Source organism: Lonchura striata, chromosome 1 (assembly GCF_050655825.1).
Source record: "Lonchura striata isolate lonStrDom1 chromosome 1, ASM5065582v1, whole genome shotgun sequence".
NCBI lineage: Eukaryota > Metazoa > Chordata > Aves > Passeriformes > Estrildidae > Lonchura > Lonchura striata.
In genome coordinates this window covers 1,463,593-1,480,412 of record NC_140703.1, presented here as the reverse complement: position 1 = coordinate 1,480,412, position 16,820 = coordinate 1,463,593, and the positions used below count along the sequence as shown (strand labels likewise).

The 16,820-nt window shown below is 35.1% G+C and overlaps 1 protein-coding gene and 1 long non-coding RNA gene across 9 annotated transcripts in view; one reads left to right on the top strand and one right to left on the bottom strand.

Annotated features, from left to right (window-relative positions):
• Positions 1–16,820, bottom strand: part of TBC1D23 (TBC1 domain family member 23) — a 34,186-nt gene that overhangs the window by 2,015 nt on the left and 15,351 nt on the right. For 6 of the 8 annotated variants that reach the window (XM_077790910.2, XM_085588620.1, XM_085588613.1 and 3 more), the window contains 13 exons: positions 15,433–15,557; positions 15,276–15,319; positions 14,338–14,441; positions 13,458–13,580; positions 12,422–12,514; positions 11,045–11,215; positions 10,781–10,823; positions 9,919–10,025; positions 9,112–9,254; positions 7,674–7,718; positions 4,527–4,615; positions 1,694–1,829; positions 973–1,167 (listed from right to left, as the gene is read on the bottom strand). In XM_077790910.2, the coding sequence (XP_077647036.1) occupies positions 973–1,167; positions 1,694–1,829; positions 4,527–4,615; positions 7,674–7,718; positions 9,112–9,254; positions 9,919–10,025; positions 10,781–10,823; positions 11,045–11,215; positions 12,422–12,514; positions 13,458–13,580; positions 14,338–14,441; positions 15,276–15,319; positions 15,433–15,557 (1,418 nt within the window). The remainder of the gene's footprint in view (positions 1–972; positions 1,168–1,693; positions 1,830–4,526; positions 4,616–7,673; positions 7,719–9,111; positions 9,255–9,918; positions 10,026–10,780; positions 10,824–11,044; positions 11,216–12,421; positions 12,515–13,457; positions 13,581–14,337; positions 14,442–15,275; positions 15,320–15,432; positions 15,558–16,820) is intronic. The other 2 variants (XM_085588634.1, XM_021545509.3) reach the window with 1 other exon arrangement.
• LOC146768559 (uncharacterized) overlaps positions 1–16,820 on the top strand; it is a 30,046-nt gene that overhangs the window by 3,781 nt on the left and 9,445 nt on the right. The gene's annotated exons all lie outside the window — the stretch shown is intronic.

Below are 16,820 nucleotides of genomic sequence, written 5' to 3'. Positions count from 1 at the left end.
GAACTTAGAATTGTTGAGGAGTACTTTACAGGTCATGGAAAGAAAAACTGGCAATGGGATAGGTCAGGCCATTCAAGATCTCTACAGATAGCACTGACTGAAGCATAGAAGTTCTTGCTTGGATTTTGCTTTGTGGCATTTTGGTTTTTGGTTTTTTAATTCCTATAGATAGCTCTAGATCAATCTGCTCCAGTCTGCAAGGTGGTGATGAAGTAGTTCAACAAGCAGTAAGGTTCCCTGCAAAATTTTAATTAATCCTTGCTGACCTACTACAAACCTAAGGAGCCAATCGGCACAGAACATCCCTAGTTAGGTAGGAAACTCATCTCTCCCCTCTCTTGTGAAAAGAGACCATCCACTGCACACAGTTCTCTCCAAGGATGATGAGAAAACATCCAGCTGGTCTCAGCAACCTTCTTAAAACCAAGAACAGCAGGCTACACCAGTGGAAAAAAGCCTGATACACCACTTCATCTGACCCTTTCCCCCTCTTAAGCATGCAAATACTAAGCATGGCAACATGTAACTTCCAGGAATCATGTTTCAGGAATCAGAGTTTTGAGTTCATGCTTCTGGACTCCTTGCACAATGCACAGAGAATTTGAGTCAGATGTCAAAAAAAAAAAAAAATTACTCCACAGAAGAACAACCATACTCCTAAATGCCACTCTTCACAAATGCATACTTTTGCTACAGAGAACTGTCCATTTTTATTTAAGGCCTCTTACAAAAAGAAAACACTTGCACACATCCCATCCCTAACAACATTAACTGCAGTTCCTCTCTTCTGGGTCTCATAAGCACTCATAATTTTACTGGCAAATCTTTTTCCCTAGTTCACGTCTGATTTATGTATTCCTAAATAAAAACTATTATTTTTTGAACTCATTCTGGGAATAACAACATACATTTCCAGTGTACAGCATCCTAGATATCATTACCATTTATACCTCTGTTACTGAGATGGCTTACCTTTCAACTGCCAGAATTTCTATGCCTGAAGTATTGCTATTTCCATACTTAAAGGTGATCAGTTCTGGGTGTTTCTTCTTGGATGTGATTTTGACTACAGAGTTGAGTGCCTGTCGAGACTGTATGTAAGCCAGTCCCTTTCGTGATGGAATCTCCCTCAAACAGTACATATGAGTTGCTGTTACTAGGAGATGACTTGAAGAAAAAGAAAATTACAAATTAGCTTTGTTAATGAATTAAGTATCAGCTATTTAGAAAGTTAAATTCTATGACTAAACTACATGGAGAGAGCTAGATAATACAGCTACCAAATCTAAGAAACAGTTTTAATACTTTCATAATATCTAATGAAGAAAGCTCTAGGAATCACTTCAGAACTTCCTTGAGTGCTGTAGCATGGCCATTTCTGAAAACAAGCATGACATCACCCCCAGCATTACTGGAGCACAGAGCATGGCAAGTACTTCCACCCCTCTCTCCCCCTTCCATTTTTCTTACTACCTTGTACTTCAAAGCAAAACTTTATACCAGGTTTTATACATAATTACCATACTGTAACACTGCAAATACTAAAATGCAAATTTAATAATGCTTTGTTCTAGTTTGTTTCACACTTTCATTTCCTAGTTTAATATAAAGGATAAGTTAAGTGACCAACACTGTTTTTTAGCATGCATATCAAGACAGATGTTTTCATTGAACTCAGGATTAATTTCAGTACCTGGGAAACATATGTCCATTTTCTTTTACTTCATTACATGGGAAGTTATACTTCACATCAGGTTTATTTATCCACGTTTGGATGTTGACAACCTCTTTTCGATCATCGTCCGACATTGAGGAGCTATCAATTTCATCTGGTTTGAATGGAGGGGGTAAAAATGTTAAAAAAAAGAAAACTTTTCAATTTGCTTAAACTCACTGCAACTACACTGGTTCAAAGGAAGTGTACCTAACCATATAGAATTATTGAGAGGGAAGAAAGAAAAAGGCATAGCTGATGTTTCTCTTCACAAACAAGTATTTTTAGGTCAGGGAGTATCTTAGGCTGGTCCAATTTGTCCATGCAGTAAAGTTTCATGGATTTCTTTCACATTGAAAGTCACTTGTCCAGACTTTCCTTGAAGCCGTATAAACTCTTTGCATTTAAACCACCAATATCTTTTGGCAAGGAGTACCAAAACCAAGCCAACTACAGTCCAGGAGAGTCTCTTCTTGTGGCTTCTAGTTTCTTTTACAAGAAGAAATGAACACTTGTTGATACCTTTCAAGGCCAGGCATTATTTTTGTGGATCATTTTTCCTCCCTTAAAATGCCTCTTTCACATAACAAAACTCACATTCGGCTGTGCCTTTTGTGAAAGCAATATCACATCTTTCCTCACCCTTCTTATTCCCCTCTGAACCTTGTCATGTTCAAATATTGTTTCTGACATCACAGGCAGAAGACAAACAATATATAATGTGTGGGTGAATAATAGATTTCTGAGCATTTAGTTTGCTTTTCTGACTGCTAATGACTGCTTATTTATTATAAACCCACTGCTGCTGGGCACAGCCAAGTCATTCTACTGCCACTGGATCTGAAACTAGAAGTGGTTGGGGTTTTTTTAGCCTTTTTCTTGCATTCAATTAATACTGAATTTCATGTGCTATTTTATTACCCAGTCATTCCAATTAGCAAAAGACTCAGGCTATCCTTACTATCTCAAATAACCTTGGATCATTAGCAAAAATTGTTGTCTTTGGCTTCACATCCTTTTTTAAGGCCATTTAAGAACATATTCCAACCCCAAATTTTCAGCACAGACCTCTGTGAAACATCCAAAACTCCTGCATGTGTTATTACTTAGTTGCAAAATACTGCTTTTATGTCTAAAGATGATGATTATGCTTACATAGTAATTTTGGTGGTACATTAGAAGAATTTAAGCAACCTAGATATCTAACACAATCAACTATATTAGCTCCATACAAATTACTCCCAGAAATAACTCAAGATAGCTCTTTATAGAGCCTTTTCCAAAGCCAATTTCCTACACTTCATTAAACTATTTACTTCAATGCAATTCAGAATTTGAAACACACTTTGGGAAACATTTCACTGAAAAATACATTGTGGAATGGAACAATAATCCACCCTCTGTCACAGAATCACAGAATGGCTGAGGATAGAAGGGATCTCTGGTCCAACCCCCCTGCTCAAGCAGATCCACCTAAAGCAGGCTGCAATAATTACAGCTGATTGTAATTACTTACTACAGAAAAGCCCCATACACTAAAACTTCACAAAACCAATTATTCAGAAACAGGTTCACTTTTTGCATTCTTCTGTATCAAGATTATGTCTATTTCATGTCATATGTGTTGGCTTTCCTTACTCAAATTGCTCTGATTCTGCTTGCTCACCAAGTGCAATAGTGCTTTTAAAAGAAAATATTAAATAGAACTTAGCAAACAACCATTACTGAAAACATGTTCTAGAATATCTGTCTTGGTGCAGCTGGTTTTCTGAAACTACATAGACTTTGCAAAACACTATTATGGATGCTCAAAGAACTGTGCAAACTTCATTACATGGCATTTGGAGAAATAACTTGTTAGTATTAAAGCTTCTGCCTGATAATTTCACTTTGCACCTTCACAATTTTTATTGCAGATGATGATCAACTGTTTGCCATTACTGTTATTTAAACATGTGGCTCTCATTAATCTTCCTGAACTGCTTCTTTTGAGTATCAAAGATTCTCAGACTAGTTACTTGTTTCTCTTTTTTCTAACACAAGCCAAATATGCTCTTTGGTAACAGAAGAGTTATTTGTGAGATGATGACTGGGAGTGGCCTAAAACTACCAGAGCAAAACCAAGGAAACAGTAGGTTGGAACCATTCTAATGTTACAACTGTTCTCAGAGAAACCTTTATGAAATATGTGGTCTTCCAATTTTGCCTGTAGTTTTTCAACTAGATAAAAACTTTAAATAAAAATTGTTTTTTTTTTTCTTACAGCAATCTGCATGCATATCAAGAGATGAATAAATTATTAATAGATTCAGTGCTAAAAAGCCAAGTCTGAAACACTGTGTACACATTAGCCATTTAAAGTCTCGCTCCAGCTATATTTCACAAATTCAGATCATTACACTCACTGACAATACTAGATATTTAAACTAAGATATATCAGCTAAACTAGGGCTTTTAAACTGTGCTTACTGTTGTGAGTAATAAGGTAACAAGTAACAATTGCCAGCTTACAAGTGTAGAAAAAGATCTTTACTTCAGAAATAACAAGTGAAGACAAAAGATCCCCTAAATCTGCTTATTTAAATTTCTTCCTGTTGGCTGTTTGGTGCTTACCACAAATTATTTTTATTTAAACTGCTCCTGTGTATTTGAAGAGAGTCTGTCCTAGGCATTACCATAACATACATGAACAACAATAATAGATAAGTATCATATTGCAAGAAAAAGATATGAGACACTGCTTGATTTAGTCCAACTTTATAATTTTGTATAAATAAGCTAATCTAGGTAAAAGAAAAATTTTCTACTGTACCAGTATCATATTCTTCTTCATCTCCAATGCTGAATACTGGCTTCACACCACGGTAGGGTTTTCCTACTCTGTCACTGCTGCTGACATGTCTGTTGGCAATGAAAAGGACAGGAGAAGATGTGGGACAGGAGAAGAAAAGTAACTTTCAAACTGAAGGTCTGAGTTCCACAGTGACATAATAGCAAAATGTAAACACAGCTGTGCAACAGAGAAGGACAAGAGGCTCTCATGAAGCTGCCTGCAAGGAAGAGTGAGTGACCCATCAAGCAGCTTGGTTAGTGAAAGCACATGGCTCAGTCGCTTTGTGAGGCTGACTGGTGCAACAAAGTGGGAAAAAATGCTGGTTTGTTTTTAAAAAGCCCCAACTTCTGCTCACCTTCTCAAATGGCAACATACGTTAGAGACCTGAAAACTTGACAACATGCTGAGTTTCTAGCACGAAACTAAAATATATCTGGATAGTCAGGGCAACTTCACAAGGATGACAAATTCAGATGAAGCAAAAATCAAAGACTATTAACTAACTATTAACTAAGACTATTAACTATTAACTAATATTAACTAACAGTTCATTTTTCTGGTTAATTCCTCAAAAGATAACAAAATGCCTTAAGAACTACACAGAGGGGCTATTACAAGCCATCTGTGGTAGTTATAAACCCTGACTTCCTGTTCATTACTTCCAGCTTGAGTCAAATCTTGAAATATTTGCTCAAACAATTCCTACTGCTACAATCCCGCACCAGTGTGATATTCATGTGATGTCAAAAATCACATTTGAATTGCTTCCACAGATCATATCAAATGACACAAACACACACAACTGAGTCTTTATGTGTGACAGTAAGATTTCAAATCCTGAGATATTTTAAAGCTCTAGCTCAGAATGCTGTGATTACATAGTCAAAGCTGAATTAAAAGCTCTTGCCCTCAACTGTTCAGAATACCTGAAAAATATGAGAAAAACCTGAAAGTTCAGAAAGCAACAATACAGGCAATTTCTGAAAAAAAAACCCAGTTCATAATTTTAGCCTTTAGATCTGGCAACACTTAGCAGTTTTAAAAAACTCAAAACAAAGCCAAAAAACCCGCTTGTCCCTTTTGTCCAGTTCAATAACCTCCTTCCCCATACTGTGTATTTATGTTTCCTACCAAACCTAAGCCTTGGTTCCTGTTTTAAGTACATTCACAAACTCCACTTTAAATGCTACTGTAGAACCAGGCTGGTCAGGGAACAGGTTTAGTAACATGTAAATTAATGCTATTACTTAGGGATACCTGAAAGTAGAATTGAAAGTTAGAAAAGAAAACATTTTGTATGGGTAAAATTTACTAATCTAAACAAAATAAGGAAAAGTTAAAAAAACCAAACAAACAGAAACGTGATCTACAATGGCACAAAAATAAACATACAATAACATGCTCATTAGTGTTTAAGGCAATAAGCATCAATGACACTGACAATTCAAGAGGGCAGTGCTTCCATATGGAGGCTTTTGTAAATATGCTTTAGTAATACAGAACCAATTGAGTAAGAAGCAGCACATTAAAATAATGTCAAATTGAATTATACAGAGAGGATCTAAGAGTAGATCTCACTGGTGTTTTCAACTGTAGTTAGTCAGGACAAGAGTACACAAGAGAGTAAAAAGCTACTTTATAAAAGCCAGGTAACGTCTTAGACTAGGAATTGATTCCTTTTAACCTATTTACATGGAAGGCCACCATTACATGGTTACAAATTGCATGCAATGTCCTTTGGTGGCAAACCTGCCAAATGAAACATCCTGGTGATAAACACAAAGTAGATATAATTGAATTGATACAGAAACAATGCCGTTCTAGGTTTTTTAGAATTGTAAGAAAATACTCTAGGGCTATAAAGTGTGAGCTAATTTATTCTACCCAATGAAAGAAGATCTGCAATAGGAGTGAAAGGAATAAACAAAATCACCAAAGTAAAATCTCAGTGTATCTTGGTTACCAATACAGATTCATGCATTTCTGACTTATCAAAGAATCACCATATATTTAATTTATTTTTCTAACACTTTCTTACCATATTCTAGAAACAGATCAACAAAACATGGAGTATAATCCCTGTGATTTTAAGTATTTCTAATTAACAGAACATACTATGTGCTATTGGGCCATTCCCACTGTTCTTCTACAGAATATTACTACCAATTTTGCTCACACGAACAACACCTTTTTGTGGTGTTTTGGGTGAATCCCAGCTCAAATTATAAACAAACTACTTGAAAGAAAAATTAGTCAAAAATCCTTGAAAACCCACTTAAAAAATTTTCAATAATTTATCTAGTACTAATCTTCAAGCATTTCACTGTGAGTCAAAAGCTACAGAACTCCTGAAGTATAACCAAAGTTCCAAAGTGATTATGCATGAGCTGCTCTTCAATTACCACAAGTAATTTTATAAACACTCAATTCACAATTTTTATTTGTGAAATAAATTATAATAAATAAATATCACCATCACTGTGAGTCAAATGTGAAGGGCCTCCACATTTGCATGAAATGTAATAGTTATGTGAACAAGATGAGGTAGAATTGCAAAGCATATTTACTTATCATTTTTCTTTTCCCAGTAATGAGCATGTCCATTTCTTTCAGAATGAAAGTGATTTTTCTGTCACCAAGTGATAAGATGCGTAAAAATTTTAGACTTCCAACAGAATTTCCATATGAGTTCCCTGTCACATCTAAGTTCTGATTATATTTTATTATGGCTTAAGTAATTAAGTATATTTTATGAAAATATACTTAATTACTTAAGCCATAATTTGTTCAGTAATTGCTCCTGGTGTCTTCTACCACTACAGGTTACTAGTAAAACGTATATAGGAAATGACAGGTTGAAAAAAAAATCCATAAAAAGCAATAGTAAGGAAGAGAACAGAAATAAAAAAAACAGAAACTAAGAGAAGAAAGCACTGCCAATACTTTCTTTTTCTTCCTTTAGTCTCTTGACTAAAAAGCAATAGTTTTAATAAATTTCAAAAAATTAAATTAATATCAAAATATGCAAGCAATCTTGTCAGTGTAACCAATGCTTACAAACATTGTGATGCCATGCTAAATACGAGAAAGGTGGTTTTAGTCAGACTGCTTAATTATCAAGCTTACCGCTCCAGGCTTGCTCTGTCAGGCCAGGAAATATTGAAAGGTATTCTACAGTACATTGAGGCAGAGGACAGAATAAAAGAATTAAAAAAATGTAAATGAAAAACCAAGATAAACAGCTGATATTCCCTATATTGTCAACAGATCTTCTTCAAGAAGGATGCTTGTAAATAAAAACAAGGCTTCATGAAAGCTGGACACAGGGCAAAGAAGTATTTGCAAAAAAATCGACTAAAGGATGCATTCAGTATACTGCCTATGGCGTATGTGTAAGCATGACTTGATTTCACAGAATGGCCTGGCTTGGAAGAGACTCTAAAGACCATCTTGCTCCACGCTCTGCCTGCATGGAACACCTCACACCAAACCACACTGCTTAAAGCTCCTTCAGCCTGGCCTTGAGCACTGCCAGGGATGGGGCAGCCACAGCTTCCCTGGCAACCAGCACCTCACCACCCCCACTGTAAAGAATTTCTTCCTAATATCTAACCTAAATCTACCCTCTTTCCATTTAAATCTTCACATTCATTCAGTTTAATTCTTCACACAGCAGAAGTTACCAAACACTATTTAAGAATTTTCTGCCTCTAATGGCGAGATAAAAGTAATAATAGTAATTTAGAAAAACATTCTCAAACACAAAAAGAAGGAATGATTTGAGGTAAAAGACTATTAAAAACTACTCTTCATTTGGTACGTATTTTAAATCCAGCTATCGAACAAATGCTAGGTCTCTGGGATTCCTGAATACCAGTGTCCTAGTATTCAACATTGCACCTTCAAAGGCTGGAATTCACAGAACTACAACAAGTTTCATTTAAAGCTGTTATTCTTGTATTTAGTTAAGATAATTATTTGGAATGATCACTTCCAAATTTGAAAGTGTTCCTCAGTCTACTTGCACATTCTCATTCTTTGCTGTACCTGAAGACAAAAACCAAACAACGGTTGATTCCGAGTTTGAAAAGCAGCTTTGAAAAAAATCAAGATCTTTAAAAGAGGTAAACTGAATTTGGCAAGATGTATTAGTGAAAAAAACCAAAACAGAACAAAACCAACCAACCAAAAGAACCTGTCCAGAATCCCACTGTCATTCATCTATTTCATCAGAGTCAGGATGGGGAGGAAATGAAATAAAAGCGAAATCATTGTTCACTTTCAGACTGAACATAGAATTGACACATTATAAGAAGTTAAATTAAATGACAAATTCTAGATTAACATTCAAGGCAGCAGGGACCCACATTAGCCTTCCAATACTAAGGAACACAGTAGGCTCCCTGGGCCATGATAAAATTGTGAGGAGGGTAGGGATGGGAAATGAAAAAACTGAATATGGAAGACAACTTTTTCCTAATTAGCCCTGTTTTCACACTTACAGCCACATGAAATAGGAAGTCACTTCTCCCAGCTAATGCACAGTGAAATATAAATGACGTACCTGTCTACCGGAGTAGATGTATTTTCAATAAAACTGATAACTTTCTCTTTCACATTCACAGATTTAGTCTTCAAAGCAACAGTCATTTTATTCACTAGGGATTTCATTCCTTTCCCATCACCTGAACCGTTAGGAGAATCACCCTGTAAAAGGAACTCATCTCAGGATTAATCACATAAAAGTATGTTATTTCATCTCAATGAATGTATTAAAAGGGAAACAGACTACAAAACAGCAATTTACTTTTTGGTACTCAGTAGAACCTTAATTACACAACTGAGTATTTCTTTAGCGTTCTATCAAATAACAGCAATGATATGTGACTGAAGAAATATCATCCCATAAAGCAAGCTTGATAAACTATATTACTGAGCACTCTGCTATGGACATCTAGACAAAGGAATCCTATTAGTGATACACCACATCTAAATTAAAAGCTAAATTCCACACACAATATATCAGCTGTAGAAAAGATACAGTTTTGAGCTTTGCCATGAAATTGTATGCCACTTTATAGTAACTTATTCCTAGAGTGAGTAAGAGCCAGGGAAAGAGTTGTCTATTACATGTATGCTGCTGGAGAATGACTACAGCAAGTTCTTACCTACAAACTCTTCTCCTTAAGAGGATAAGAATGTTTAGGTCACCTATGACTAGACTGTGATCATAGTTTGAAATTAAACACACAAGTGAAAACAGTCATGACTTGCAATAATGCATTTTATGGAATAGAATGAAGAATGTGAAGAACAAACACATGACACCTAGGGCTCCCATCCCACTGTAACACACAAAAATTTCACTTACATCAACAGAGCTTATGCTATTTCTTGAGCCTGAGGTACTAGCAATCCAGTGGCCATATCCATTTTCTGGTCCTTCCACATTGATATCTGCTAAGTGCTGTTGGAGGGCTGTTAAACGGCCATTAAAAACATTCAGAATTACACTGGACTTAGTCTGTTGATAAAAATATTGTATATACCGAAGACTATAATCAGGAGCAATTTTTTCCCCACAATTCAATCAAATAGATAAATTCAGCAATCACTACAATAATCCCTGGCTTTTCTTTCAGTAATACAAATGCATTAAGATAACCTAATTATCTAATGCCGATTTATCTACCTAATATACTAATTATTTTAGTAAACATTTAGAATAAAGCAGCAACTAAAAATAAATCACTGCTTTGACCTTGAAGACAGCTCTTATAACACCAAACATATGAATTAATTGTATCATTAATAATGTCATATTGTAGCACAGATCTCTCCACTGTTGTAGAGCCTGATTATTTCCAGCAACATCAACTGTAGAATTATGAACCCTGATTTAAGAAATCAAAACAGCAGTTAATAGTAATTATGAAGTTGCATCTTCATATGAATCTGCAATCTACAGTGGTTAAAACATCAAGAATGCTGAGCTGGAAGAGGGAATTTCCCCAATTCCTGCATTAATTTTTCATGACTCAGAAATCTGGGTAAGCCATAAGAGCTAACCACAAATGTGTAAGTGCACAGCCTGTTCTTACACAAAACAAAAACTTGACAAGTGAGATCTAGTTGCTATTCATTTAAATGGTTTTTAGCAAAAGCCTCAAAAATACCAACAGTGTGAAGATACCAAGATTTTTCAAGTCAAATTTCATTATTAATAAGCTTACCCATAAAGCCTCCTTTGGCAATGCTTACGTACTCCTTATTTTTCTGCAACAGAAAAGATAATTCTGATCAGAGCAAAAAACCTGTGGAATGAGTTTGGCAAGTATGATAATGAAACACATTGGTTTGTTTACTAAAAACTTTGAACTCAAGTAATGTAAAAACCAGTTCAGATTTTAAGCAGAAAATGCTTTGCCATTTAGCATCAATGACACAGGCAGACCCCCTTTACTCCAGCTGTTAAATCAATGGCAATTTAGTAGTACCTGTAAGAAGTGTGCTAACACCATGTTCATGTACATATCTTCTTCTTCCCTGCCGCTTCCCATGAAGCAGAGATGTTCCCCACCAGCTATGGAGCCAGACTCAATAGATTGTTTTTGTGCTTCTAACAGAGATTTTACAGACTGTGCAAATTCTGATGGGTTTTGAAGCATCTGTGAAATGAACAAACAAAAAACACTGACACCAAGAAATTGTAACACAATGTGAAAGGAGACAAACTTTGAGAATGGTTACAACTCATTGAGCACAAGCAAGGGAACATCAGCACTGTGCAAGTCACACACAGGGAACCTGACAGAGACCTCATGTTACCTAAAGAACACTGTGAATGGTCCTTTACTTCCTCACCCCATTTGCTCTCCCCAGGAAAGCATTTCTTAGTTTACTCCTGAAGGCATCAAGTAATACAGAAACAAGTCTTTGCAACTTTCATGTTGCATTAATTTCATAGTACCTTGCCACAACCTCCTTCAGATAGTTACAGAAAGCACTAAGGTTGCCCTTCAGCCTCCTTCGCTCTCCTATGTAATTATATTTAATATTATATTTACATATCTGCATATAATACCAAATAATGCATAATTTTAATTAGAGAGGTAAAGATATTAGATGCAGGATTGAACTTAACTAAGGTATACAAGTCTTTTATGATGTATATCCAAATAAATCATTCCATACAGCTTCCACAAACTACTTGAAGTAAAATAGTTGAGGGCTAATCTAGAAGTGATGAATACACTGCTGAAATGGAAGTGATTTTGGGGGGGGAAAAGGACAATTACGACTGAATGTTCAATTAGGAATTCATCATCAAATAGAAAGTACAAAATCTTTATTGAAGTTATTAATTCATAGCATATCTCAGTACCAAAATTAATGCACTTTCTCTTTCATATTGTACAGCAAAAATTTTAGAGAAGCAACCAAATCCTCCTCAAGATACATGCCCTGTAAAAGCAGATTGTAATAAGACTGGCTGAGGCAAAAAAAGAGACAAAAAAATGCTCTTTTTTAAAATTAATTACACCTTTCACTGGAAATTAGGACGCACAAAAGGCTTTTCTCCTCCAAGAAATGTATAGTCTTTAGTCTGTATGGGTTTCCATTCCCAACCAAAGAAAGGAAGTCTGGAATCCCAAATTCTAATGTCATTAAGGACTAAACTTCTCAGTAAAATGATAGTTCCACCATCTCCTTTGGAGAAGCTAATTTTTGAAACCTTATCACATAGGTAGACACTGCAGTCCACAGACTGGAGCCTAAATTAAGGATACTTTATTTTTCAAGGTAGGCATTTCTCTCTCCTTCTATCTCAGTTAGAATTCAAATACCAGTAGAGAAACAAAAAGCATACAAACCAAATCTGAGTCTAAATGAAATGCTGTTGATAAATGGCCAGCATTGTATTGCTCTGCAGGACGACAATCCACTACAAAGAATCTCACTCCTTCCTGAAAGAGAAATTTTTACATTTTAAAATTGCATAATTATTGACAGAATTCAATTACATTCTTATACTAATTCCAATACTACAGGAAATGCTCAGAGGGCTTAAGAACTAATAAAAAAGCATCTTACTTCATTTGGTTAATCTGAACTTTCTCTACAGTTACCAGACCACCAGTAGTATTCTAGTATCAGCTTTCCATTAATATATCAGCTTGTGCATGGGAAAGGATCATCCAACTGCAATTATATAATTTCTACTGAGAGGAAGCATAGTGGTATGAGACAATCCAAGAATCCACTACTGATCAGCACAGCACATAAGGATGGATTTATACCCCACCAACTTGGACAGGATACAAACAGATACTTTATTTGGATGAGGAAAAAAACCAAACTATGCATGACAAAACTAGGGCCTGGAAACTGCTTCAAGAAGTCTGTAGTCAATAAGAAACACTGTAAGCTAGCTACATTATGATCCATGCATGGGTCTTAAATATTTCTGGTGAAGTTCCTGCATCCATGGTTCCAATTCACTTTTACTGAAACAGGTTAAAACAATTTTCTTTTTTTTCATTTAAACCTTTCATTGACAAAAGACAGATACTCCTTAAGTGCATTCTTCTCAAAGGTACTGAATAGTGAGTTTAAAATTTTCCTCTACAGTAGCTACATTTGGTAAGGAATTCAAATTAGTGAGATACTACTTTCAGCTAACACTCCTCAAATTCAAATCAGCTGTCTTAAGCTCCCCTATGTTCCTGTTACAGGACAAATGCTTTGAAGACAGCAGATCATTTACAAGGGAGAAAACCTGAAGACAAAAAAAATATTTTTTCTAAAATAGCAAATACTTTGTGCTGTTAGTATTTAAAACTAGTGGTTAATGATTGATTATTTTCTTTTTCTATAAAACTGGGGAGAAGGTTAATTCAGTATACTGACTCCTTGTTGCTGATTTGCTTGCAGAATCTCAGACACAGAAACTGCTAGACAGAGAGCCTGGCTCAAGTCTGTGTCATCATCTTTGAGGCCCAGCAAGCTGCTGCCAAAAAGACTGTGGTTGTCCTAATAAGGCAAGGAAAAAAAAGATTAAGTGAAGCCATTGTGTTTACGTGTGAAAGTTTAAAATAAAAATATATCCATTGCAAAGATCAAGTTCCACACATGCATATCCAATCCACATAGTAATGAAACTTTTGATCAGCTAAAATTCTTTCTGAAAATCATGGCAAGGCCTGCACTTCTATTACAAACACGCCTGTTCACCACTTTGACCATGCTAACATGATGCAGTGCCTCTGGTATTTGTTTAGTTTTTTTCCCACAAGAAAACCTCCCATACCTGTCTACACACATCAGAGGTAGTACATACAAGCCGAGAGCAAAGGCTATCAAATACTTTTATTTCATCCATTCACTAAGACACCATGAGTAAGGAAGAGCTGCAAAAACAGTGCAGGTGACAATAGATTTATCTATAGTACGAGACTTTTTCCTCTTTACTATTGTAAATACTGCTGTATAGTGTACTACAATGCAATTGTATCAATATGAAGTTTAGCTTAATCAGTTCTTATAAGAACCTCATTTGGAAAATAAGATTATCAGTCATAAAGTGAGAATATTTCAAGGAAGCTTCTCTCACATATCACTTAACCGTAATCTTTCAAAGATCCTAACAGTAAATACCACCAAAGTAACAACACAAAAAAAATGTTTTAAAAAAGAAAATTGCAATGAAATATTCAAAATTGCAATGAAATGTCAGTAGGAGTTTAAATACTCTCCAAAAATAAGAGAATTTCAAAATTACTTTTATTACCTTCCTGAAAGAAGCCGGAGTTTTGCTACAGTAATATTGTGCCAAAGAGAAGAGATCTTCTATGTCCTCTAAATCAAAATTGGCTGGTGATGTTTCTAAGAATTCTGAGACAGACAAACAACATAAATGCAACACTAATTCAGACACAGATCATAAAAGAACTTATTTTTAATAAGGCGTAACAATCTAGTATATTGACTAAACGTGAATATTGATCCACTCTCCAGACAAAAAGTGAAGATACAGGAAATATTCCTTATCCATAGAAAACTTATGCTTTTTGCTAGATGTTTGAACCTTCTATGCAAGTGTTTTTTTTACCAAATTCTTATTTGTGTATAGTTTTAGCTTTCAATTCTAATTCTAAGTCAGCTACTTTTCTAAAGAGCTCTGACCTGTTCTCTGTCCAGGATAACCCAAGGGTGTAGCTCTGCAGTACATGGCAAAGACAAAATTCTAAGCACTCATTTTGAACTACTGGAGATTATTAGTTACATTGTATTATGTATGGAAAAAAAAATACAAAGGCGAGAGTTATTTAAATTTTCCACTGAAACTTAAAGCATTTTCTATAAAAACAATTAACTAGGCTCAAATCAAGTGTGCATGAAGACAATCCAGAAAATGCAACAAGTTCAGTGGATTTAAAAACGGATTTGACAGCAGTTGCTTTGGGCTTAGAAAGACCAGTTTCTGGTGATTGTTTCCAGTATTCAAACTGAAGTATAGAACTAGGTGTGGGAGTACTAAAAGAAATAAGGAAAGAAGGTCAAGGACAGGGCAGCAAAAGAACAGTAAGAAAGAATAAGTGTGTGAAGGGACTTATTAGGAGAAAATTCACATGGAAATAATCTCTTTAGCAACAAAAAACAGTAATGAATGGGGATTGCAGTTTATAGAAAATATTTCACTAGCAGCTATGTAAGAGAAGTACTTACTTATCATTTCTTCTTTATCTGATTCTTGTGCTAAGATAACGTCTCTGAAAACAGTAAAGTCACAGGCATAGATTAAGTCAGTAAAACCAAAATGAAACAAACCTGGGTTAAAGCAGTGTCAGCAAAGCATGTCCCAAAGAATTAACTATACACTTACTTTGCATTGACAAGGATGATCAACATTAAGAAATAAATAAAGAATGGATCTGCTTGTTGTAGATATCCATCCCATATTGCTTGAGTAACTTCAGCAGAACAGTAGTATGAGAAGAGGCTTCCAAGCTAAAAATTTGGAAAATAATGTGAGAAAAAGCAATTACCAGGAACAATCTTATTTACCAGAGATACAAGATATCTAAAAGAAAATAAACTCAATAAAATTATTATAAAACCTACATCTGCACAGTGTACTGAAGGATGGTTCTAACTTCTAAACCAATTTTTATGGAAACAGTGCACAACACTACAGATTATCTTTAAAATTACTGTTATGAAGGCAAAGCTGGCTGTACACTGCCAGCCTTGCAAATTCAACCACAGATAACACAATCAAGCTGGAGTACTGTTTAGCTCACAGCCACTGCTAAATACCAATTATACCAACAAGACAATCATAAGAGAATATATTTACTCAAATAACATAGCAATTAGGGCTTTGAAAGGATCCTGCAAACATAATTATTTTTATTTTCCACAGTAGAATTGAACTAATTGAACATGGTTGTGCATTAGTTTGACAACATCACTTACTTAGCATTACATTATGATGCTTTATGACTGAATAATTAAACATTTGCAAGCATCAGAAATTTTTCATTACCACTTAAGAAACTCTTTGCCTGTTCCCATGCTACCACTTGAAAATAGATCTTCTCTGATATACAAAGTTCAAAGCAGATAAAAGGTAGGAACTTCTTACCACAGATGCCAGATTTACAATCACATCTAACTCAAATGCATACCACCTAACTTCACTGGGGTCTTACTGAACTTGGTGATGCACACAAATTCCACATACATTCACTAATGTATCAACACAGCTATAGCTTTCAAAAGCTTGGTAGCTGTTTTAAAACACCATCATGGAATATTTCAACACTTCCTAGTATAGTTTTATAGCAAAAGATAAAAAAGATAGATTCAATTCTGACTCAAAAGCAACTAAAGACAAAACATCCATGAACAAGATGATGATGTCAGGTCTCTGAATGTTGATTATATATTTCTAAGTATTAGTGATACACCTATACAGACAGATTTTTCACAGAAGAAGCAGAGACTCTTACTGTAATCTCATTATATAAAATGAAACTTAAGATTTTTTTCCTAAAGTTGTACACCAGGAAGCATGGTGTTGAGGACTAGCAGCTATACCAGCTTTCAGAGAGAAGATTCTAATTATGTTCCAAAATTCAAATAAGCAACTTCAAAGAATTTTGTATGTACTAAGGAAAATTCTACTAAAAAATTGAAATTAAGTGACAAAAAAGGATCTGATTTCTCTTTTGAAGGCTCATGAGACTGGCAAAAAGCAGATTTTGAGAA